A 24,312-nucleotide genomic window follows, 5' to 3' on the forward strand; every position below is an offset into this window, starting at 1 on the left:
AGGGTCTAGGCCCGAAATGTCAGCCTTCCTGCTCCTCTGATGCTGCTTGGCCTGCTGTGTTCATCCAGCTCTACACCTTGTTATCTTACATTTATCCACATTATACTGCATCTGCCATGCATTTACCCACTCACCCAGCTTGCCCAAATTACAATGAAGCACCTCTGCATCTTCCTCACAGTTCACCCTCCCACCAACTTTGTCTCATCTGCAAATTTGGAAGTATTACATTTAGTTCCCTCATCTAAAATCAATCATTAATATATAGTGAATAACTGATGTCCCAGCACTGATCCCTGCGGTACCCCACTAAGGAATGGGTGAATAAGCAAAAACTGCGGCAAATGAATAGCTAATTGCCAGAAAGAATGGAAGGTCTTTCTGTCAACAACTGTAAGGATTCCTAAAGGTAGCTGAAACTGGAAAGTCTTAAATCACTTCCTAGTACCATGTTTCCTGCTTTTTGACACAACAGAATAACTTCTCTACTTGGAAAAGTGCAACGCAATCTTCAACTTGACTCATTTTATCTCAGTCATTCTAGGAGGCACTTTTGTCTTTTGGACATACAAGTGCAACCCTCTTCATTCACTCTCTTAAATGATGCTTCAATTATTGAAAACTAAAAGTATTTAAAAAAATAGAAAATTGAAACCAGCCTTTTATACCATGACCAATAACTCTCCTTAAGTTGGTTATGCAGCACTGTATCAAATGCCTTCTGGAAATCCATTTAAACCACCAGCACTACCCTCAATCCTTTCGGTTATCTCTTCAAAAAAATACTATGAAACATTACGATTACTATTCATAATTTTAATACACCTATGATAAATATATAAAATAAAGCATGGCTTTAAAAAAACTAGCATGTTAAGGGAGATTGTTAAAGAAACTCTTACCTCAAACTTGTCAGGTACTTCAAGCTTTGGCGAAGGAACTCCGACAAGGAAGTCAATCAATACCATAATTAGTATGGTAAGAAACACAGCGAAATCACTGATAATGGCTCTCACCTACAATTTCAAAAAAACTTGTTAAATATATTGCTGAAAGTGTGTTAGAGTTTCTATTTCATCAATCCACACTGTGGTAGCAAACGCTGATTGTAATCAGAAAAATCAGGGTTTCAAATGGCCGAGGAGTCAGTACTTTAAAAAGGCAATGCTGCAGACCACCTCCACAAGATAATGTACAAAAATACTTACTTTAATGTAAACCTGAAGTGCTCTTCCTAACCCCACAAATGTTTGCACCTCTTTTTTATCCCATTTCTATTCCTTTCCTAGTAGCCTTTTTAAAACAAAGACATTTGAGCAATACAGCATCTTGATCTACCCCATCCAAGAATTGGGTGAGAAATCCCCACCACTTCCACAGTCCTGCAGGAAGTTAATCTCATTGGAAAATCCATTTTATCACCCTTCCAAATAATAATCTCCTGAAACTATGAACAAAATAAATCAGGATGGTCACACGATCCCAAATGTTTGCCACCGTTTAATTGGCTGTTGGCACTCAAACAGCACCAGTAATGCTCATGCTTTTTCTCCCACATTGTAGGAAGATCCCAGTTTCTACCGGGACTGTGAAATTATATTCTCCCTTTAAAAAGTAAAAACAGAAAATAAGGTCAATTTACCATTGCTGGCACATTTTAAATTTAGAAACAGCAATGGAGTGAAGGGTGAAGAATTCTGGTGCAAGCAAATAAATTTTACTTATCTCAGGTGCAACCTAGACAGTATCATTCATCACTTATCATGTATACTAGCTTTTATCTCTTGGCAAATGCTACCCTCTATTAGTTCTGTAGAGATTAATTAGTTTACTAATTTATATACTACAAATGCAAACATTTATTAAATACAATCTGGCAGGAGATTAGTACAATTAAATTCACTTAAATTATTCTAGAAAAGTCTGATAAGCTGTTACCAAAAGATATGCAGATCATGAAACAGCAAAATATGAAAAACAGAAAGCATAAAAATAGTGAAGTAAATGGGGCATGACTACCATGATAGATGAAGAGAAGGCAAAAGACAGGAATGTAACATTATTGGGGCTGTGAGGGGGGTGTTGAAGAGTTGGGGGATGAGGCAGTGTTTTTTTTTTAGGAGAATGCTTTTCTTCAGCATTGTCAGTTAGGGTGGGTGATTAACATGAAAGCTGGAGCACCACAAGTATGAGAGTGCAACAAAATGCTGATTTGACACAAGTGGTGCCATTTTTGAACTCAATGTTCCTTCTTAATCTTGTAATTAGGGACATCTGGTAATAAGAACGTCTAAGTCGACTAGTGCTACTTTAATACTTCCAAGCTGGCACTGACAGTATCCCAGTGAAAAACATTTGATGGTTTATATTGCTAGTTAAAAAGGTGGTGAACTCTACAAGAAGTGGTGTTGAAATTGGTTAAGGCCCTGGATCTCTTCTACAAGAATTCTGTTCATAACGCTTCCACCCATTTGAAAGTGCTGCAGATTCTGTGCTCTTTAGCCTTCACTATGAGATGGAAATAAGCAGAGGTAACAGAAGAGGTCAAACTGTTCAATGTGGAAGGAGGGACAAGAGTCTCGATTACCTCATTGAAGATCACCATTTTACTGAAAAAGGTGGTCACAGAAATATCCTGGTGTATCACAAACGTGCGAACAGCATTGCCAGTGGCGATCATGACCATCAAAAACTTTATGCTGGAGCAGGCAACATATCCCAGCATCTTATAGTTAACTATCCATTGCTGGATCTAGACACTCCGCATGTGACCAAAGTGTGTTGTATTGCATGGTTTCTATCCAGAGTGAGCACATCGCTTTACGCTGGACAGCAAAGTTCCTGATGGTGGAGGGGTTATTGACCATATTGTTTCTTTACAGGCACTATAAATTCAAAAATGTAACCACAAAACCTCTAAGCTCTAAATGTCATTAAGCAAAACACTGGCCTGTGCAAGTAATGCATCTGCTGCCTGAACGACATTGGTGGAGCCTTGAAGTACTTGCAAGGGTGCATTTCAGGATTCGTCCAGATTGGCTACATCCTGTACTAAAGTGAATCCTTGCTACTAGATATATCACGACCAGCTGAGGGAGGTGGGAGAAGAGAAATGGATAAGGAAGTTGGGAGGGAAGAGAATACCAACATAAAACCAGGTTGTCCCTGATTGTTGCATTCACTGATACAGCAATTGGTGGAGCCAATGTTTTCCCATTTAACAGTCCCATACTTTCCCTGTATCTGATCATCACAACAACATTCTCTGGATCACAACACAAAAAGTCATACAAAACAAAATGTTCCAAATCAATGTCTTCAAACCATCCAATAGTTCATTCAAAAGTAAATTAAATTAAACACCGGTGTGAATTCATTTAATGCCGTTTCTGTGCTCCACTACAGTTTTACTCCAGCGTGATTAATCAAAGGCTTCAGGTCAGGAAGACAGCTGAAGGCTGTGAAGAACAACCTGCACACATCTCTAGTTGCACAAAGACCCCGCACCTCCCTTTCTCTCCCAGCATGGCAGCTGTCTATGCTAGATGGCTGACAAGCAACAAGGACTTTGGCAGTTTTGGGAAGATGAATGCCATCATGTTGAGACAGCATTTGGTGTCCCATAGTGCCATTACACATCCATTAATCTATTGTAGCACAGAATATTGGATTACTGTGAACGGTGCCAATCCTTTGAAAATGGTTAGTCACAGCCATGAGGATAGAAGTCTCAGCATATGTGGCAGGAGACACAATTCACACCTTCACTCTGCAAATATTGCAGCACATGCATGCAAGATGGCCTCTGCTTGGGGCACAATGGAAGCAGTGATGTCAAGAAATGCTGCTTCACGGTTGTATCTAAAGTGTAGTAACAGAACTGGGCACCAATTCCATGCTGGGCTCCAAGGTCTGCACTGTGTGCCAGGTTACTGTCAGATTCCTCCATACCCCGACAGTGACTACAAGCATTCTATGTGGTTTGTCAATGCATCAAGAATTGCTGTGGACATATTTACCATCTTTTCCTTCACTCTGTCCCGTTAAAATTCTCATCCAAATTCGGAGTGGAACTCGCACCTGGCCTCAATGCAGAAGATTGTTAATTTAATGGGCTAATGTACCATAGCATCAAGTTTTCTATACTGAAGGGCGATGCCCATCTCAATTTTTGTTTTGTGATGCTGCAGGTAGCTTTGAGTTGATCCACCAATCCCAGGAGCAGATGGGAAACAGCGACAGGGATGGGTATGTTACAAAACTTGCCTCAGTCCATCCCAGGTTTAAATGCTGTTGTTAAGTCACCTAGTCCTAAGCCCTCACACTAACCACTCTCCATTCCAACACAGGTCCTTGCCAACACTCTATTCCACTTCATGCTCGTAGGTCAACAACATATCCACTTTTCCAGCATTCACTATGGACAGCCTTCAAAAAGTTACGTAGAGACAATAAAAATTCTAACAATCTAATAATGCAAGAGATACTTGATATAGGAAAAAAAAATTGAATCCAATCATTTTAAAACTCAGATTTGTATTTAGCAAAGACAGCAATACCTTGTCTAACCTCAGTTATCAAAATATGACCAATATATGCCAACTGAGAAGTAGTCTTTGATTTTTTTTTTAAAATTCAGACAAGCATTTATAATAGGCTCAGCTGTACTAGTTGTCCTTCTAAAATGTCCAGAGTTTAACTGAAGTTGAAGGAATAAAGGGCTAACCATTTTTGTCGCGTGCCCTGTCAATTAAAACACTCCAGCAGCTACTGTTTATCTTTAAACATACAGTAGTAACCTTATTTCCCATTAAAAAAGGGTTGGAGATTTGAAGAGCTTCAGATCATGACACTTGGATCTTGCTTGCCCTTAAGAACATGTCCAATTTGGAATAAATGGGGGAGGCAATGGCCTAGTGGTATTATTGCTGGACTGTTATCACTGAGATCTAGATAACATTCTGGGATACCTGGGTTTGAATCCTGCCATGGCAGACGGTGGAACTTGAATATAATAAATATCTGGAATTAAGAGTCTAGTCTAATGATGACAGTGAAATCGATTGTTGATTGTTGGAAAACCCATCTGGTTCACTGATGTCCTTTAGGGAAGGAAACTGCCATCCTTACCTGATCTGGCCTACATGTGACTTTAGACCCACAGCAATGTGGTTGACTCTTGACTGCCTTCTGGGCAATTAGGGACAGGCAACAAATGCTGCTTAGCCAGTGATGCCCTCATCCCGTGAATGAATAAAGGAATAAATCTGTGACTCCACACCGCAGGTTAGGGCTATTGGAACATCAAGAATGGAATTTATTTGAACTCAGTAAAAAATTAAACATGGCCCCATTTAGTCTTCCTGCCTACATAATTTATGTCTACACCTTTTTCCCTGCTGGCAAAAATGGAATCTGCTGGAAATTAATTTAGGACTTCCACACATTGGTGGATGGGACCAATCTTAAGGGTCTCAGTCGTCAGCCTAACTCTGCAAATGTCGGAGTCATAGTATCACTGTTGCAGTTGCTGGCTGCATGAACAAAAATAAATGAATGGGGTTTTATCTTCATTGTCCTCCTGCTCTTCCATCAATGCCGGTCAGGTTACAGTTTTTGGGGTATATAAAAGGATGAAGCTACAAGGGTTGCAGCATGAGGAAATGAGAAACCAGAAGTTTACTGTCTTAATGATCTAATTTGCAAGTGACCCCTGAGGGGAAGTGAGATGAGAGTGAGGAGGATTAATTATGAACTGTCAGTCAGTCACTCAAACAATGATGGGTGCCTTTTCCATCATCAGCATGTGGAATTGCAGTTAAGCCTATCCACTTGCCACTCAATGGTTGTGCCCTTAACTTGGAAAGCATAGCTGCCATGCGTGAAAAACTGGCAGTGTGCACAACTGTAAAATTGAAGCATGAAGGCTGCAGTGTTCATGAGTGCATGAGGGCAAAGGAATGCTATGGATGTGTAAAGTGAGGCCTGATTTACAAAAAGGTTGGTGATGGTAAAGTGAAGGATTATCTTGCATTAAACAATGCATGAGGCTTGTAGTACAGTTGTGAGGATTTGACACCTGAAAATGTGTTCACTCACCACTTGACATCACTGAACATTGTGGCACCGATCCGGATAATCAGGATTGGTTTGTTACCATGACTACTATGACTACAAAGCATCTATCTGGAAGGTCTCCTGATCCATTATGGGAATCTATTTCCTGACTACTTCCTAAACAAAAGGTTCCAGTGCTCACTAAAATCTAGTTGCATTTTGTCTACTTTGCTACTCTTGGCTGTTTCTCAAGGAAAACACATTGCAAGAATGACTTCAAGCACCCTAATCCAGTCAAAATGCCATCTTTAAGAGATGCAAATTGCTTTCAAATAGCACAGATTAATTTGAGCTTCTATTAGACTTTCATGTTTTTCTGTATCTCCTGCTTAGATATTTAACCACACAATAGCACATGTAATGCACTTTGAACACTGTTCACATAAGGCAGACAACATGAAGTTTGGGAGCTGGTTGTATCAGAAACAATAGACTAGGATTAATCATGTTGGGTCAGAAAGGGGAAAGACAACAATGATTCAGATTTAAAAACACACATCCAAATATCTAACACTTTGACATATCTCGAGCCAAAGTAAATCAATAAAAACGGCATGGGTAAGGATTTCACCAGCAAGTGAGCAGAGATTAGTAATGCTCTGAAAGTTGCAGTTGCTTAGTGTTGCCGTGGAAAGTTTATTGAACTGGAAACTCAGTTTGGGGTCAAGTGAGTCCCACAATTGCAAATAATCCGGTGCAAGGCTGTTGAACTTGTTAAAGGCCTTTCCATTGTTAACTGAATGAACTGGTCAGAAATGGGGATATTTGCTGATGTTTGCTCAATGTTCAGCACCATTTGCTACTTCTCAGATACTGAAACAACCCATATTCAAATGCATCAAGATCTAGACAATATCTATACTCAAGAGATAACATTCATGCCACACAAATGCCAGGCAATGACTGCCTCCAATAAGACACAACGTAATTCCTTCTCCTTGACATTCATTCAGTGGTGTGCTACATATACACATGTATAAAAGTCGATTCACCCACTAACAACCTAGGGGTTACCAATGACCAGAACGTGAACTAGACTTGCCATATAAATACAGTGGCTACAAGAGGAGGTCAGAGACTAGGAATACTGCAGCAAGTAGCTCACCTCCTGACTCCCCAAAGCCTTTCCACCATCTGCAAGGTACAACTCAGGAGTGTGATGGAATATTCCCACTTGCCTGAATGGGTGCAGCTCCAACAAAAGAAGCAGCTTGACACCATTCAGGATAAAGCAGCATGCTTGACTGGCCCCACATCACCAAGCATTCACTCCTTCCGATGACATTCGGAGGGAGCACTGCAGAATTTTCCCAAAAATCTTTAGACAACACCTTCCAAACTCTAAACCACTTTGATCTATAAAGGATAAGAACAGTAGATACATAGAAACGCCACCTCCTGCAAGTACCTCTCCAAGCCACTCACCATCCTGAATTGGAAATATATTTCCATGCTTTTACTGTCACTGGGTTAAAAATGCCAGAATTTCCTCCCCAAGAGTACTATGAAACCACCTAGAGCACATGGACTGTGCAGTTCAAGGCGGCAGCTCATCATCTTCAAGGACAACTAGGGCAATAAATGCTGGCCAGCCAGCAATGCCCATGTCCCATGAATGACTAAAAAGAAAATTATAGTTCAAAGACTGGATATTGGACAAGCAGCCCAGCTACAGATTGTTGAAGGGTTGAGACTGTACCAATATCCGTATTGATGAGGAACCTAACTCCATATCAATCAATGTTGACACCGAAGTGCAAAGTTTCAATGAGGAAGAGGAGGGGGCCAAAGACAATTACTTTCGGAACTTTAAGATCAGGAACATAACCCACTGGTGAAAGATGCCCTAAACATGACAAGTGTGAAAGGACGTAAAGGAAAAGAGAGTTGGAGAAGAATTATATGATCATTTGCATTAACAATTTCAGATTATCCCTCACAATGTTTCACAGTCAGTTACAAGATTATCATATGTGCCAATGGCTAGATATATTTCAGCCCTGACAGGGATGAAAGTCTTACTGGAGAGATTCAGTAGTGTTGTCACAAATAAGACCAAAGATTAGAAAACATATTTAAATAAAGTAGATTGAAAAAAAAGACAAAGACAAATTCCAGATGATAGGATAGTTTACATTCAAACGCAGAATGTATTACTGCTTACCTTTGTTGGGAAATAACGTTTGGTTTTGAATTGTTTCAGGAAGGAGCAGAGAAAAAACGTTGCAAAGAATAAGATAATTGACCAGAAGAGGACATCAGGCACATAAGGCCCATTTTGTCCACACGCTGGTCCAACAAACACTCCACCGTATCTTCGACAGTTCTAAGAAAGGACACACAAATTAAGTATATATTAATATGTAATTTGTAGACAGGATGTAAAAATGAGCATTTCCACAGCATTCAGCAAACAAAATTTTTCACAAAATGTACTTTAGGAAGACAATGTCTGTGTCCATATGTCCCAAAGAATAACATAAATCAAGCTATGTTGATATACTACATATAAACCTGTATAAAAGTTGATCTCATTTTAAGTTGACTCTTGACTTTTGGCTTAAAAATTTGTAATTATTCATATATGTCATGTAAAAGTAGACCTTCATTTCCAGGGACCAAAACGATCAGCAGTCCCACTCCTCTGGCAATCCTTCGGATTTCAAAGAAAAAGTGGTAGCAGGCAGGAGATGCTATCCAGGAATGTCTTCTTGTCAATCTGCTTGTCCATTAGGAGCTATTTGAACTGATGCTTTGCTAACATTGCCACCGTGGCTAGCTCAAAAGATATCACAAAAAGGACCAGAACCAAACAATTTGCCAAGCTCAGCCTATCACCAATCATCTAATTGCCACTTAAGGCTAACAGTGATAATTGCAACCTGTAAATGTTGATTTACTTTGCCGATTACACAAAAATCTGAGAGTCGGATGCACAATAGGAAGACATTTTATGCGGAGTCACTTGTTAAATGTGACCTTTCTTCACTAGAAAACTTCTTCATTCCAGGAATTAAGTGAATACCTAACTGAACATCATATTACTGAAGATGGGTTAGACATTTTGTACTTAATCCTAAGCAGAATCAGACCAGCAGAACGAAAAATAGAAAGAGGGAGAAATAAGAGACCAGTAACTCTATAGATATTCTAGCATAAACTGGATCAACCATCTTGTCAATGCAACTAGTGCGCTAATACAACACATAGCCATGAAACACTGATAACTCTTGGCATTGACAACCCAAATGGGCAAGTTGCTTCTTAGCATATTTTTGTAGAGGTAAACATAACTGGAAAGCCTGACGTTATTGCTTTCACCAAAGCTCATGTTCATAATCTACAGCAATATTTCTGGTGATTCAGCAAATTTGGTTAGGGTACTTACCTTGACCACAGCCAAAGACAGTGTCAGCATGTCCTCTAAAGAAATTCTCATTCACCTGTACCATTCATGATTAGTTTTGGTTGAAGCCAGTCCAGTGATTCAGTTCTGAACAGCATCAGTAACTGATAATTGCTGGGAAACTCAGCAGGTCTGGTAGCACCTGTGGCGAGAAAGCAGTGTTAAATATGAGTCCAGTGGACTTGAAACTTTGACTCTGCTTTTTATCCACAGGTGCTGCCAGATCTGCTGAATTTCTCCAACAATGTTTGTTTTTGTTTTGTATTTCAAGCATCCGCAATTTTGTTTTATATTACTGAAAATAATCATTTGACTCCACAGGTCCACAAGGTTTTCTTCAACAAGATACTGCAAACAGGAATCTACCAATACATCTATCATGAGACACTTAGCCAATTTTGACTACAACTTAGTAAATTAAATTTTCATGATGACAGTGCAAGCTGTAACCAGAACAGCATCATGACTTTGTAGTTTTGTGACTGGTTTGTGCCATAAAATAACAACCACAAATACAGCAAGCAAAAAAAATAACAAAATGAAGCAGCACGAATTAATCTAAGAGCGCTAGCAGAGTCACCAAAAAAAACTTAGTGTTAAAATTTGGAATCAGGTATGGAGGTCAAGATTTTCTTAAGGGACAAATGTCCCCTAGGTGAATTACATAGTTTATACTTGTTCTAACTGAATGAAGTGATGGCCAAATTATAAGAAGGTTGAAAAAAGATAGAAGCATCCATTTTGATGCAGCATGATCTATTTCTCTTAGCAGGAATTAATCTGCACTATTTAGGCAGAAAAAAATTGGTCTTCACTCTAATGCTGCTATACCTCAAAAGGATAACTAAACCAGATGAGATGGCAAAAATACAATACAAACAAATCAATTTCACAGTAGTGAAATACTTTTTCATAAAGCATACTGAGAAAATTACATGCGGAAATATAGTAACAGATAATCTGAGAATCAAAAGATATCAAAATTAATCTCAAAAACAGGATTGCAATGACTGCAGTACAAAATACTCTCCTTCCATGCATTCAAACAGGCTGACACGACATTGTATAAGGTGCGTTAGTGAAGCATGCTCAAACAGATTTGACTTGCCTTATTCTGCAAAAAGAACAGCTTGTGGGTTTTATTTAGCACAGGCAGATATGAATAATTGGAATGTCTAGCGCAATCTTACATTTAAATTTAAAAACTGTTTAATAGCATACATGTTGAAGTTTACCTTGTTAAAACAATACTCACTGAAACTGTAAGATTCCTCCATGAAATATTATCTGCAGATGTATTTTCTCGATTCCAGTTATCAAGGGTTTTATTAGAAGGATTAAATGGTTCAACACAGGCACACCTAAGAAAATTTATTAAATTAAAAAAAAACACCATATATTAAAAAAATGTTACAAGCAAATGGAAAACACAAATCGCATAATTCCTACTGTGAACTAATTTTATCCGTATTGGTGCTCTGATTTTAAAGCAAAAAGTAAATAGAAACTTCAATAAGACAGGAACAGAGCAAAAGGTGGTGGACGTAGCTCAGTTAATACAAGGATGAGATTAGCACCGATTAACAATCATGGCTCAGAAGATCAAGATCTAGAGTTAGTCAGAGATGAGAAATAACAAGGGAAGTCAGTCAGTGGTGGGAGTGGTTTTGAAGATCTCTTATAACCCTGCACCATAGCTTTGAACCTTTGATCTTTTACTTACAAGTTCTGTGACTGATTAGACCTCTCTCACTAACACCTGAAGGAGGACTGAGGCTCCGAAAGCTTGCGTTTTCAAATAAGCCTGCTGGACTATAACCCGGTGTTGTGTGATTTCTGACTTTGTCCACCCCAGTCCAACACCAACACCGTCACATCAGAGAAACTAGCTAAGAACTCTAGCAGTGGGGCTAAAATGGCCAGGGTGAAGAAACGGACCTTCTTAACAAACGTAAAGATCCTGAAGACAGGTTTGAGTCAAAAGTCCAAAATGTCATCTTTATCACAAATAAAGGACACGAGGGCTCAATGTTGGAAGTTAAAATGCAAGATTACAGCACTTGTATGATTACAGTATTCTTCCAGAAAATACAGTTCCAGTGAGTAAAACTTACAACAAACTAGTAAGTTCTCACATGGATTAGGATGTGTGAATTTACACAATTTACAAGTTCTCTGTTTGAAGATGAAATGTCATTATTTTTTAATACATGCAAAAGCGAAGTACCATAGATGTTGGAGATCTGATATGTATTGTTATTTGTGTCCGTTAAGGTCAAAAAGTCAATTATCCTGCATCTTAAGCAATAACATCGCTAATGTTGGGAAAAGGGCATGAATTTCTCTCCAGAAAGTTCATCGAATAACAATTTGTTGATATGGAAAATTTATGGAAACTGTTTACTCATTCCATTCTATAGAGGTAACTTGTGAAGAAACTTCAATGCTGTACGTGTGAACATACACGTTAGAAGCATGAATAGGCTATTTGACCCCTCAAGTCTGCTGTGCTATTTGTTAAGGGCAAGTCACTTGCAGTAAGGATTTTGTACCTGCCTTCATGATACGAGGAAGACATGTTCAGCAATCCAATAAAAGAAAACTGAGGAGGAAAGGGCAGGGACAAAAGTAGAACTTCAAAACAATCACTAATCCTAGGCAAACAAAATGTATCATAAAAACTAATCAGGACTAAATACTAACAATTCAAAACTTGACTGCATGCATTCTAGGATCTTAGAAGTAGTGCTGAGTTAGCAGATGCATTAGTTGCAAACTTTCAAAATTCCTCAAACTTTGGGAAAGTCCCAGAATGAAAGTCAATAAATGTAATGTCACTCTTCAAGAAAGGAGAATGATAGAATACAGGAAATTATAGGTGAGTTAGCCTAACGCCTGTCCCTGGGAAAAATGCTGCAAACCATTAGTAAGCGTGCAATATCACAACATTAAAGTCTACTATAAATCTATGAAAATGATTTTGAGAAAGGGAAATTGTGTTTGACAATTTTTCAGAGTTCTTTCGGATTGATAAAGGGGAAAAAAAAAACAAAAACAAAAAAAAAAAAAATGCCATTTATTTGGATTTTTAAAAAAGGTATTTGCTAGGATTCCACACAATAAGGTGACTACACGAGCTAAGAGTTCATGGTGTTGAAGGCAATATATCAGCATAAAGAAAGGATAGTACAACAAGCAGGAAACAGTGGGGGAAAATGGATCATTTTCAGGTTGACACACTGCAACTTGTCGAATCAGACAAGTATCAGTATTGGGTCAACAATTTACAATCCATATTAGTGACTTGCCTAAGGAAGCAGATATACTGCAGTTAAATTTGCTGATGATAAAAGGTAGGAAAGTAAGTTACAAAGGAAGATATAGTCAGCAAAGTCATATAGTTAGGTTTCGCAAGGGAGTAAAAATTTGACAGATGGGAGCAAAATGAGGTTGCCCACATTGCTGATGATAAGCAAGGCAGCTTACATACGCGGAGAGATCATAGAATAAAAACCAAAAGAACTGCGGATGCTGTAGATCAGGAACAAAAACAAAGTTGCTGGAAAAGCTCAGCAGGTCTGGCAGCATCTGTGGAGGAGAAAACAGAGCTAACGTTTCGGGTCCGGTGACCCTTCCTCAGAACCAGATCATAGAATGCTGTAGTACAGACAGACCTGGGTATCCTAAAGCAAAAAAAAAAAAAAAAATGCAGATACAGCAGATGATTAAGTTGAATAGAAGGTCTAGATACAACTGTACAGGCATTGGTGAGATCATACCTAGAATGCTGGTGCCTCTTTATTTAACAGGGATACATTCCAGGCTGCTGTGGGAGGTGAGGGAGAAAATAACAGGGGCTCTAAGTCTCTGGCCAGAGGGAAGGTGCCAAAAGGACTGGAGGACAGCTAATGTGGTTGCACTTTACAAGGGTAACAGAGACAGAGAAGTGAGTCTCTCATCAGTAGTTGGGAAGTTATTTGAGAAAATACTGAAGGAAAAAAATAACCTTCATTTAGACAGACAATGCTTGATCAGGGATTTTCAACATGGCTTTTTCAGAGATGTCATGTCTAATAAATCTATTTGAATTGTTCAAAATGACCAAGTGCATAGATGACAGTAGGGCAGTTGGTGTAGTTTATATGGATTTCAACACTGCCTTTAACAAGGTTCCACATGGGAAAATAATAAAGAAGGTAAAAGTTCATGGGATCCAGAGTAACTTGCCAAGTTTGATCCAAAATGGGCTAAGTGATAGGAGACAGAAGGTGGTGGTAGAAGGTCGTTTGTGTGACTGCAGCCCAGAACGCAGTGCCGTAAAACAAGGATGAGTGCTGGTCTCATAATTTGTGATATTCATAAGTGCTGCAGATGAGAATATGGATTGCGGGGGCGGGGCAGGGGGCATGATAAGTAGGTTTATAGATGAAACAAAGATTAGCCAGGTGGTTGACGGTGAGCAAAAAGATGGGTCATAGGAGGATATAAGTGAATTGGTCAGATCAGCAGATCAGTGACCCTGATAAATGTGATGTACCTGGAAGTAGTAACAAGACAACAAAAGAGAACTTAGCACATTAGGAAGCTCAGAGGAACAGAGGGCTCTTGGCGTGCTCGTCCACAGATTCCTGAAGGCAGTGGGAGAGGTTAATGGGGTAGCTAAGGCAGGATACCTTGCCTTTAATCAGTTGATGCATAGATTATAAAAGAGTAGGGAGGTTATGTTGGACCTGTACAGAATTTTGGTTCAGCCACAGTGGAGCAGTGTGTGCTGTTCTGCTCATTATACTATAGGAAGGATGTGATTGCATTGGAGAGGAGTGCAGAGGAGATTCACTAGGATGCTGCTTGGGATGGGACATTTTAACTATGAAGAGAGGTTGGATAAGCTCAGGTTGTTTTCTTTAGATCAGAGAAGGTTGGGGGGTACTTGAGAGAATGCATAAGGTTATGGACAAGGTGGATAGAAGGCAGGTTCTTAACTGAAGGGTCACTAACAAAGGAGACAATTTTAAAGTGAAAGGCAGGAGGTTTAGAGGAAATTTGATAAAAATGGTTTTCACCCAGAGGATGGGGAGGTTCCGATATTCACTGCCTGGGAGGGTAGTCGAGACAGGTAACCTCACAGCCTTGAGAAAGAACTTGGATGAGCACTTGTGTCATAACATTCAAGGTATGGGCATTGTGCGTGAAAGTGGGACTGGTATAGGTAGTATATTTTTGGCAGTACAGACTTGATAGGCCTTCTTCTGCACTGTGTGTTTGAGATTCCCTAACTGTTTTGAAGGTAGTTAAGGGAAGGTTCACCAAGTTGAAGGGGTGCCTTTGAACACATCTTGAGCAAGTTGGGCCTGTCAGTCTTTGGAGTTTAGAAGAGTAAGAGGTAACCTTACGAAACCTAAGATTATGAGGGGTTTTACAGGGTAAGTGCTGAAAAGAAGTTAGCTCTTATTAAATAATCTAGAGCTGGGAATGCAATTTCAGAATAAAGTTGTGTCCCATTTAAGATCAAGAGAAGGAAGACTTTTTTTTTTTGAGTGTTGGTAAATGTTTGGAATTCTCCAACCCCAGAGAACACTGTACATATTCATTGACATGACTTTCAAAGCTGAGTTATAGAAATTTTAGATGTACCCTCCAGTCAAGGGTTATAACGGGCAGACAGGCAAGTGAAGTTGGGTGTCATGATCAGATCAGCTATAATCATGTTGAATGGTGGAGCAAGACTAATGGGCTGAATGGCCTTCTCCCGTTCCTCTGCGATATTCTGTTCTTACTATGCACTGGAACAAAGAATCCCCTCTCGAAGAATGAAACCAAGTACATGGATTATATAAGCAGATATATAATTCGCATAACATACACAGGGCATTGACTAAAATCCCACTCATGTTGAAAATGGGTAAAACAACACAATCTGTCGTCCTATACAGAAAAGGAAATAATTTACACATACACATGGTAAGACTTCACTCAAAGCCAACAATTGTGAAACTCTTACTTATTAAAATAAGTAAAATAATTCCCAATAAATCCCAAATTGGGCTTAAACTAATTCAGTGAAATAGTGTTCGAATATTAAAATACTGCTTCACATATTCCTAAATGCAAGTCCAATTCTAAATTCTGTAAAACAACACTTTTTGTGTGCAATGTTCTATTTTGAGAAATGCCAGCATTCCAGTGTAATTTAATGCACTGGGAGAAATGCTCAAAATAATGCAAACTAATTCAGAGCACTGTAGCACGTCCATTAGTAAATGTGCATCATTGTGATACAAAGAATAGGGAAGGGCCTGACTTCAATTCTCAACTCTCTTGAAATCGATCTGAAATCAGTGATGTCAGCTAGCAACTGCATGGAAATCAGGTGACAAATAGATTGACCTTTTATCAGCCATTTGGCCAGAAGGTAATGTATGCCAACTTAAAATATAAGCCAATAGGATGTGGGAGCACAATTTGAGCATGCCTTGAAACAAAATATTATCTTGAACCTCAATGAAATACAAGTCCTTTTCCTGTAGGATTTGATTAAAATTCTGAATGAAGAAATTTTAATTGTAACATTAGAACAGTTAGTGGTTTAAGGTCCCAAGATTTATTATTTGCACTGGTTAACTTTTCCAAACTCCCCTTCATGTGGGGATTTGTGCAGATCAAAGTGGGGAAAGGTAGCATTTCAAATTGCAAGTTTGCACCTCCGTCATAAATATTCAGCGCTGAGCAGGTGTGACTAATACAAGTGATAGAAATGCATTTCCTCCATATTAAAGTCAAAGATGTGCTTCTCTCCTAATACATCTTAAAATCAAGTAAATAAAAGAAGAACATTGCAGGAAAAATAAAATTGTAATTAAAAAGGTAGCAGTTTAAGTAGATAAACCCATAAAATGTAAACAGAACTTTTTCTGCTCAACCCATTCGAAGACACAACTGGAGCTCTGCCAAGTTTTGGGCACTACATTAGTTGCATTCTATCATAAGGCCAGCAATAACAAAGCATTGCAAAATAAATGGAACAAATCCATTAGATTAGTAGCAGAAATAAGGAACAAAAATTACGGAGAGAAATATTAAGACATGCCTGGTAGAGCTGAGAGGGTGAAGGATTGTAATATTAGTATTTTAGTATGAAGGCTTTATTTTGTTAAACATAATTGACCAACCATACAGAAAACACAAATTTCTGATTGCAAAAATAATTAAAAATGGAAGTCAGGAAAAAATCTTGAGACTGAGGTCAGAATGCACAAGAATGCTATAAATTTTCTTTCATAAATCTTTGCAAAAGAGGTTTTAAAATGTTATAGGGATCAACTAGAACTAGGTAGGCATTTTGAAAACCATCATATAAATAAAATGCCAAATCACTATCAAATAACAAAACAGCACTACTTTTCAATAGTGAAATTACAGGAAATGCAAGAGGTACCAGCAGTAAATGAAAGAAGTACAAGTCAGATCGAATTATAAAAGCAAAACTCAAGAGGTTTATAACGCTGAATCAGAGATAGTAGGAACTGCAGATAACGCATCAGGTTAGATATACTTAGTAAGGGCATTCTAAAAGGCTTGGTGCACAGCAAATTCTCAATTAAAAATGAATTACAATCTAATCAATGGAAGTTTAAAGATCAATATTATGCAGTGGAGTCACAGAAAATACTTCAATTTGTATTACGAAAACTTAAGGGAACTTTATCGAAGGTTTCAGCTTACGAGTATTGAGTAAGCATTTCCGGATTATTCTGCATATTAAATGGAAACTTCTTTCCCAAAGTAAAGAGCTTTTCCAGTGCTTCATAGATGAATATAATGCAAATAAGAGCAGCAAAGGCCTCCTCTGTGAATCGTGTTATGTAGCAAACCAGGCTACTTGCATCAGTGGCAACCAACATTATGCAAAGCAATGCAGTCCACAGTCCAATACTGGCACGAAGCGAGAGATACGAAAGCTCGTATTCCCTGTTAATAGAAGAAATATGTATTTAACTCAGCTTCTCAACAAGAAAGCTTACAAATAAAATGAAACTGGAGGCCAGTTCCATGTGGCAACATGTAGTTCAAATGTACTGGAATGACTGTCTCACACAGAAATTACATGCTATCTTAGCTATCAATGACATGATAACTTGCTTCTACACAGCTATAATATTTTAGAAGCATCTTTCTTCATTATTTGCAGTGTAAAATTCCAGCTATTTGACAGGCTGGGTGAAGAGAGCCTAACAAATGCTCACATAAGCAGTCAGATTTGTTATGAATACACAGTTACAGAGACGCAGCCATCTGGCTCCTCAGCTATCCACCATTTGGTAAGATCATGGCTGATCTGATTGCAACTTCAAGTTCAAATTCCGATTCCACCCCCCCAAGAAGCTTGCATCCTTTGCCTAACAAAAATCTAACTACCTCTGCCTGAAAAAGTTAAGAGCTCCGTTTCCACGATCTTTTAGGGAAGAGCTCAATAGATATGGGACGTTTTCAGAGAAAAGAAACAATTCTCTTCATATGTCTTAAACAGGCGATCTCTGTTTCCACATCTGCTGATAATTTCACAATTTGCCCACAATAATCTCCATTTGCTGTATGTTTGCCAACTCACCCAATCATTTGCAGCTTTATGTCCTTTTTTACTATCTTTATCTGAAGGCAAACTTAGCAACCGTACCTTCAATCCCTTAATCCAAGTAATTTATTTAAATTGTAAAAGGTAAAGACCCTGGCACAGATTCCTGTTACACACGAGTTACCTTTTGCTAAACAGAAGACAACCCATTTGTACCTATACTGTGCTTCTGTTAGCTAGCTAATCTTTTAGCCATGTCAATGTTTTTCTCCGTACCGTGAGCCCTTAGTTTTCACAATAATCATGCATGTGGCATTTTAATAAGTGTTTTCCAGAAATTTAAGTACAATATATCCCTCAAAGTTTCCCTTTATCCACAGTGCATTACTTTACTTCAAAGATATTTTGTAAGCTCAATTACCTTTGACTTTTCTACGTGCCCTATGATTTTTTTGTTTTTACTAATAGCTTCTAGCATCTTCCCACAGATGGATATGAGCTAACTGGTCAATACTTATCCTACTGTGTCCCTCCCTTTTTGAGTAAAGGAATTACATTCACCATCTTTCAAACTAATTCATCCTTGTACCACTTAAACCTAGGTTTTGCCCAAACACAAAGCAGTTTACTTACAAACCCCGAATGCATGAAAGAAGAAATGGTGGGAACGTGGAGGTGAGGTGTGCTGGTTCAGCCATGAGGGGCACAGCCTCAAGGGGCAGAATAGCTTACTCCTGTCCCTATTTCTATCGTCATATGGAAACGAATTGCATTTCCCTCACATGAATCAGCTTTGGTGCCTTGCTTTTCTCCTCCCCAAGAGACGTATGCAGTGCACCCTCAGGTCAATACATGCCAGAGGTATGGAAAATGATGTTTTCATAAAATAAAATTTTGACTATTTTAGAAATATCCACCTACTATGATTTAAGATGTGCCTAAGTGGTCAGTACAGACAAGCTCATTTTCCCCCTGGAGCTAGAAAGATTCCTACATGCCTGGCCATAAAGTAAAGAAATCAATATCCTTCATTTACGCATTTTCTAGTTGGAGACAACCTAAATCCAGCACCTAGCAATCATAAATAGCTGTCTCAAATTGACAGGGATTTAGAATGGTTTACATTCTTAAAAAAACAGACAAAGCTCAATAGGGCACGATGTGAAAATAGTGCACAAATTTCATCAGAGTAAGGAAGAACATAAAAGAAATTAAGACTGAATTACCAAGCAGAAATCTAAAGAAGAGTTATATCGAACTCAAACAATAACTCCAGTTTTCCTCTCCGCAGATACTGTGGACTAGCTTGAGTTAGTCCACCAGTTTCTGTTTTTATTTTAGATAGCCAACATTCACGGTGCTGTGCTTTTAATTAGAGAGTGTTTATGGAATGATTGGTGAAAACTGATTTCCTGAAAAATGTGCATTTGGGATGTCTCAAATACATCTGCAAATGGAACCCACTATTACTTGCCAAATCACGGCAAAAACAATATGAACCCATGAGCAGCTAATGAATTGGGATAACTGTCTGAATAACATGGAAGCATGGTGGCATCCCCCCACAATCTTGACTTGTAATCATATTACCTTTCTTTCATCATTTGAGTCAAAACCCTGGACCTCCCTTCCCAAAAGCACTGAGAGTGTCTTTCACCCCAAGGACTATAATAAGTCAAGTTCATCACTAAATTCACCAGGGCAATAAACGCTGATCTAGCCAGTGACACCAACATCCCATGAAGGAATATGAAAACAAAAATCTTTTCAGGCCCAATTTCTAATCCAGCATCCATCCCAACAGACATAGCCCAGAACACCATGAAGGCAGCACTGAACTGAATCTTCAAATGAACAGGGTTTAGAAGTCCCAAAGCCGCTTTGACAACTCCTCAGAGAAGCCAAGTGAGTGAGGGGACAATGTTAAGTGGCTAATATGATAGAATGAGTCAAGTGTAGGGAGGCGCAGCCAGTGAGGATGATTGGGGGTTCAATTTTATAGGTAAGCTGTAATTGAAGCAAATGTTACTTCCTTTATTCCTTCATGGATAATTAAAAGTAATAATTGTAGAATCATAGAACCTACAGTGTGGAAACAGGCCATTCAGCCCAACATGCCCACACTGACTCTCTGAAGAGCATCCAGACTCACCCACCTGCCATTTCATTGTAACCCCAAACTTCAAGGCTAATCCACCTAACCTAGGCATCCCATGTCACTAATAGGCAATTTAACACGGCCAATCCACCTAACCTGCACATCTTTGGACTGTGGGAGGAAACCAGAGCACCCGGAGGAAACCCAAACAGACACGCAGAGAACATGCAAACTCCACACAGGCAGGAGCCCGAGACTGGAACTGAACTGGCGCTGTGAGGCAGCAGTGCTCGTCACCTTGCCGCCCTAAGTAAGTTAGAACCCTCCAAGTTTCCGACTCTAACAGAGTTGGGAACTGTTTTGGGAGGTCCCAGATGCCGAATAACTGTCCACCAGAAGTTCAAACCTCCCTGGCAACTATGTATCATCACTGCATCAGGACTTAGAGGGTCCTAAATTGCGCCTTTCAGGGTCTGCTGATTTTCAACTATCCAATGACTCCTGAGCCACTGTAAACATCTTAAACTACTAAACCAATCCGAAAATAAAACTGCCCAAGATCTATCCGCTTCTTCTCCTAATCTCCAAAATTTCTTCAAGTCACATATGTAAAATTCACTGAATGACAACATTTCTCCCCCCCTCCATAGGCTACCATTACAGCTACTTAAAGACTGTGCATTCTGACAGACAAACACTGTACTGTTGTTTGGCTTAAATGTTGACAATCTGTCCTCAGAACAGAACGCATAGCCATAAACAGAGATAGGTGAGCATTTTATGGCTCAACAGCACACAGCAGTACCCTTGCATTTGTCTACAGAACTGTTCATATGCCTCCTTAGTTTTGAATGAGAAAAAGTGGTCATGATTGGACAAAAGTCAGAGTGAAAGCTGGTTTTGAAGAACAGCTTATTTAAGTTAGTATTGTTGCTTGGAAACACACATGCAAACTCCCCTTCTACTCTCATATCACTAACTTGGAACTATAATCATCATTTCTTCACTAATTGTTTGATCTAAATCCTGACTCTCCCTTCCTAACAGCACTGAGGACATACCCAAGATACATGGGACTGAAGTAATTCAGGGACACTGCCCAAGATATTCGTGATGAACTATTAGGGATGCTGGCCAGAGACTGTCACATCACAAATACTGTTTAAATGGAAAAGCTTTATCCACCTTCCCATGAAATTTTAGCTCAATTTCTCTCTTTTCAGATGCAAGCAAACAGGCTAATAGACAGCAGGCGCAAGAAATCTAACCATCCCTAACCCCTCTTTTAGTACAGTGGTTGTGCCCCTACACTGGACCAGGAGGCCCAGGCTCAAGCCCTATCTGTTCCAGAAGTGTGTAATAACATCTCTGAACAGGCTGACTACAAATACAGGTTAAATAAAAAAAGTCCACAGATATGGAGACAAAAAACAGTGTCTTTACCACTGCCCAACTGATAAAATCATATGAAATAGAACAGGAGCAGGCCGTTTGGCCCATCAAGCCTGCTTCGTCAATCAATAAAGGTTATGGCTGATCTGACATTTTTCATGTCCACCTTCCAGCATCTCCCCCACAACCCTCGAATCCCCTACTGATCATGAATCTATCCCAATCTTAAATACACACAAGGACTCTGCCTCACAGAGCTCCGTGGCAAGGAATTCTAAAGATTCTCATTCCTCCGAGACAAATTCCTCCTCATCTCAGTGTTAAATTGGCATCACTTCATTCCGAGATAATGCCCTCTGCTCCTGTACTCTCCCTTGAGGGGAGCCATCCTCTCAATACTCACCCTATTAAGCCCCTTAAAGAATCCTATAGTTTCAATGTGATCATCTCTCATTCTTCTGAACTCTAGTGAGTAGAGTTCCAACCTGTTTAGCCTTTGCTCATAAGACAAACCCTCCATATCAGGGATTATCCCAGTGAACCTTCTCTCAACTGCCTCCAATTAAATATCTTTCCTTAAGTAAGGGGACCAAAACTGTCCACAGTACTCCAGATGTGGTCTCACCAGCACTTTGTACCGTTGCAGTAAAACTTCCCTACTCAGACTCCAAACCCTTTGAAATAAGGGCCAGCATTCCATTAGCCTTCCCGATTACCCACTGCACCCATGTGCTCACTCTGTTTCATGCGCGAGGACCCCCAATTCCCTTTGTATTGCAGCTCTCTGCAGTTCTTCTCCATTTAAAATAATACTGTTCTTTTGTTCTCCCTTCCAAAACAAACCACAATTTCCCACATTATACTCCATTAGTCAACCTTTTGCTTACTTAACCTATCAATATCTCTAAACTGTCTGTATCCCTCTCAACTTCGCTTTCCACCTGTGGTATCTGGCTACAGTATATTCACATCCTTCCTCCAAATCATTGATATACATCGTAAAAAGTTGCTGTACCAGTGATCCCCAAGGAACCCACTGGTTACAAGTTGCCAACCCAAAAATGAACCCCTTATCCCAATTGCTGTTGTTTCCTGCCATTAGTCAATTCTCTATCCATGCCAATTCACTACCTTCCACACCACAGGCTCTTATCAGCGTTATCTGTTATCAAGAACAGAGCAGGCAATCTAAAACAGCTGGATTGGAAAGTTATCCAATGAATTACTAAAAAACAAAATCACAAAACTCGAGACAAAACTTGATTTTCAACAGAATGATTGATGGTGATCAACAGAAAGAGTCGTAATTTGTCCATGTTAACTGATAGGGGCAGCTTTTTCTCGTGAATTGTAATACCAATGTGGCCCATAGCAGAGCTAAACTGCAAGAGAACAACAATACCTACCTCAAATCAAAACTTTTTAATCTTCAAATACGACAGAACATGGAATTGTACAGCATAGGGAGAGGCCCTTCAGCCCACAATGTTGTGCTGAATAGGATGCCAAATTAAACTAATCCCTTCTGCCTGCCTGGTCCATATCCCTCCATTCCTTGCACATTCACGTGCTCATCCGGAAGTCTCTTAAATGCCCCTACCATATCTGCCTCCACCACCACCCCTGGCAGCACATTCCACCTCTTGCCACTCTGTGTAAAGAACTTGCCCCTCACATCTCCTTTGAACTTTCCTCCCCTCACCTTACAATGCATGTCCCCTAGTTTTGGCATTTCAACTCTGGGAAAGTGATTTTGACCATGAACCCTGTCTATAAAATTGAGATGCATAGATTTCTATCAAGTCTCTCCTCAGCCTCCGCTGCTCCAGAGAAAACAACCTGTGTTTTTCTAGCCTCTCCTTATAGTTCATACACTCTAATCCAGGCAGCATTCTGGTAAACATCTTCTGCACCCTCTCCAAAGCCTCCACATCCTTCCTGTAATATAGCAACCAGACTGAACGCAATGCACAAAGTAAGGCCTAACCAAACTCTGAAAAAAGCTGCAGCATAACATCCTAACTCTTGTACTCAATTCCCCGACCAATAAAGGCAAGCATGCCATACGCCTTCTTTACCACCCTATCTACTTGCGTGGCCACTCTCAGGCATCTATGGACTTGAACCCCAAGATTCCTTTGTAAATCAGTGCTGTTCAGGGTCCTGTCATTAACTGTATACTTTTCCTTAACAATTGATCTCCCAAAGTGCAGCACCTCACACTTACACGATTAAACAATCGGCCATTTCTGCAACTGATCTATATCCTTCGACAACCTTCTACACCAACTACAAATCCACTGATCTTTGTATCATCTACAAATTTACTAACCCACCCATCTACATTTTCATCCAAGTTATTTGTATATATATCTCTCAAACAGCAGAGGTCCCAGCACTGGTCCTTTTGGAATACTAGTCATGGACCTCCAGCCTAAAAACAACCATTACCCTCTGCCTTCTATGAGCAAGCCAATTCTGAATCCACGCGGACAAGTCACCGTGGATTCCATGCATCTTAATCTTCTGGATGAGCCTACCATGAGGGACCTTGTTGGAAGTCTTACCGGGGCAGCACGGTGGCTCAGTGGTTATCACTGCTGCCTCACTGCGCCAGGGACCAGAGTTCGATTCTACCCTCGGGCAACTGTGTGGAGTTTGCACATTCTCCCAGTGTCTGCATGGGTTTCCTCCCACAGTCCAAAGATGTGCAGGTTAGGTGGACTG

The 24,312-nt window shown here is 39.6% G+C and overlaps 1 protein-coding gene across 1 annotated transcript in view; it reads right to left on the minus strand.

Moving 5' to 3' along the window:
* The window catches only part of LOC109920618 (sodium bicarbonate cotransporter 3-like), an 80,428-nt gene that overhangs the window by 28,547 nt on the left and 27,569 nt on the right, over nt 1–24,312 (minus strand). Inside the window, exons 10-14 of the mRNA XM_048608541.1 lie at nt 17,246–17,491; nt 10,779–10,884; nt 8,282–8,443; nt 826–1,016; nt 306–309 (exon numbers count right to left, since the gene is read on the minus strand). Coding sequence (XP_048464498.1) covers nt 306–309; nt 826–1,016; nt 8,282–8,443; nt 10,779–10,884; nt 17,246–17,491 — 709 coding nt within the window. The remainder of the gene's footprint in view (nt 1–305; nt 310–825; nt 1,017–8,281; nt 8,444–10,778; nt 10,885–17,245; nt 17,492–24,312) is intronic.

This window comes from Rhincodon typus, chromosome 2 (genome assembly GCF_021869965.1).
Source record: "Rhincodon typus isolate 14 chromosome 2, sRhiTyp1.1, whole genome shotgun sequence".
NCBI lineage: Eukaryota > Metazoa > Chordata > Chondrichthyes > Orectolobiformes > Rhincodontidae > Rhincodon > Rhincodon typus.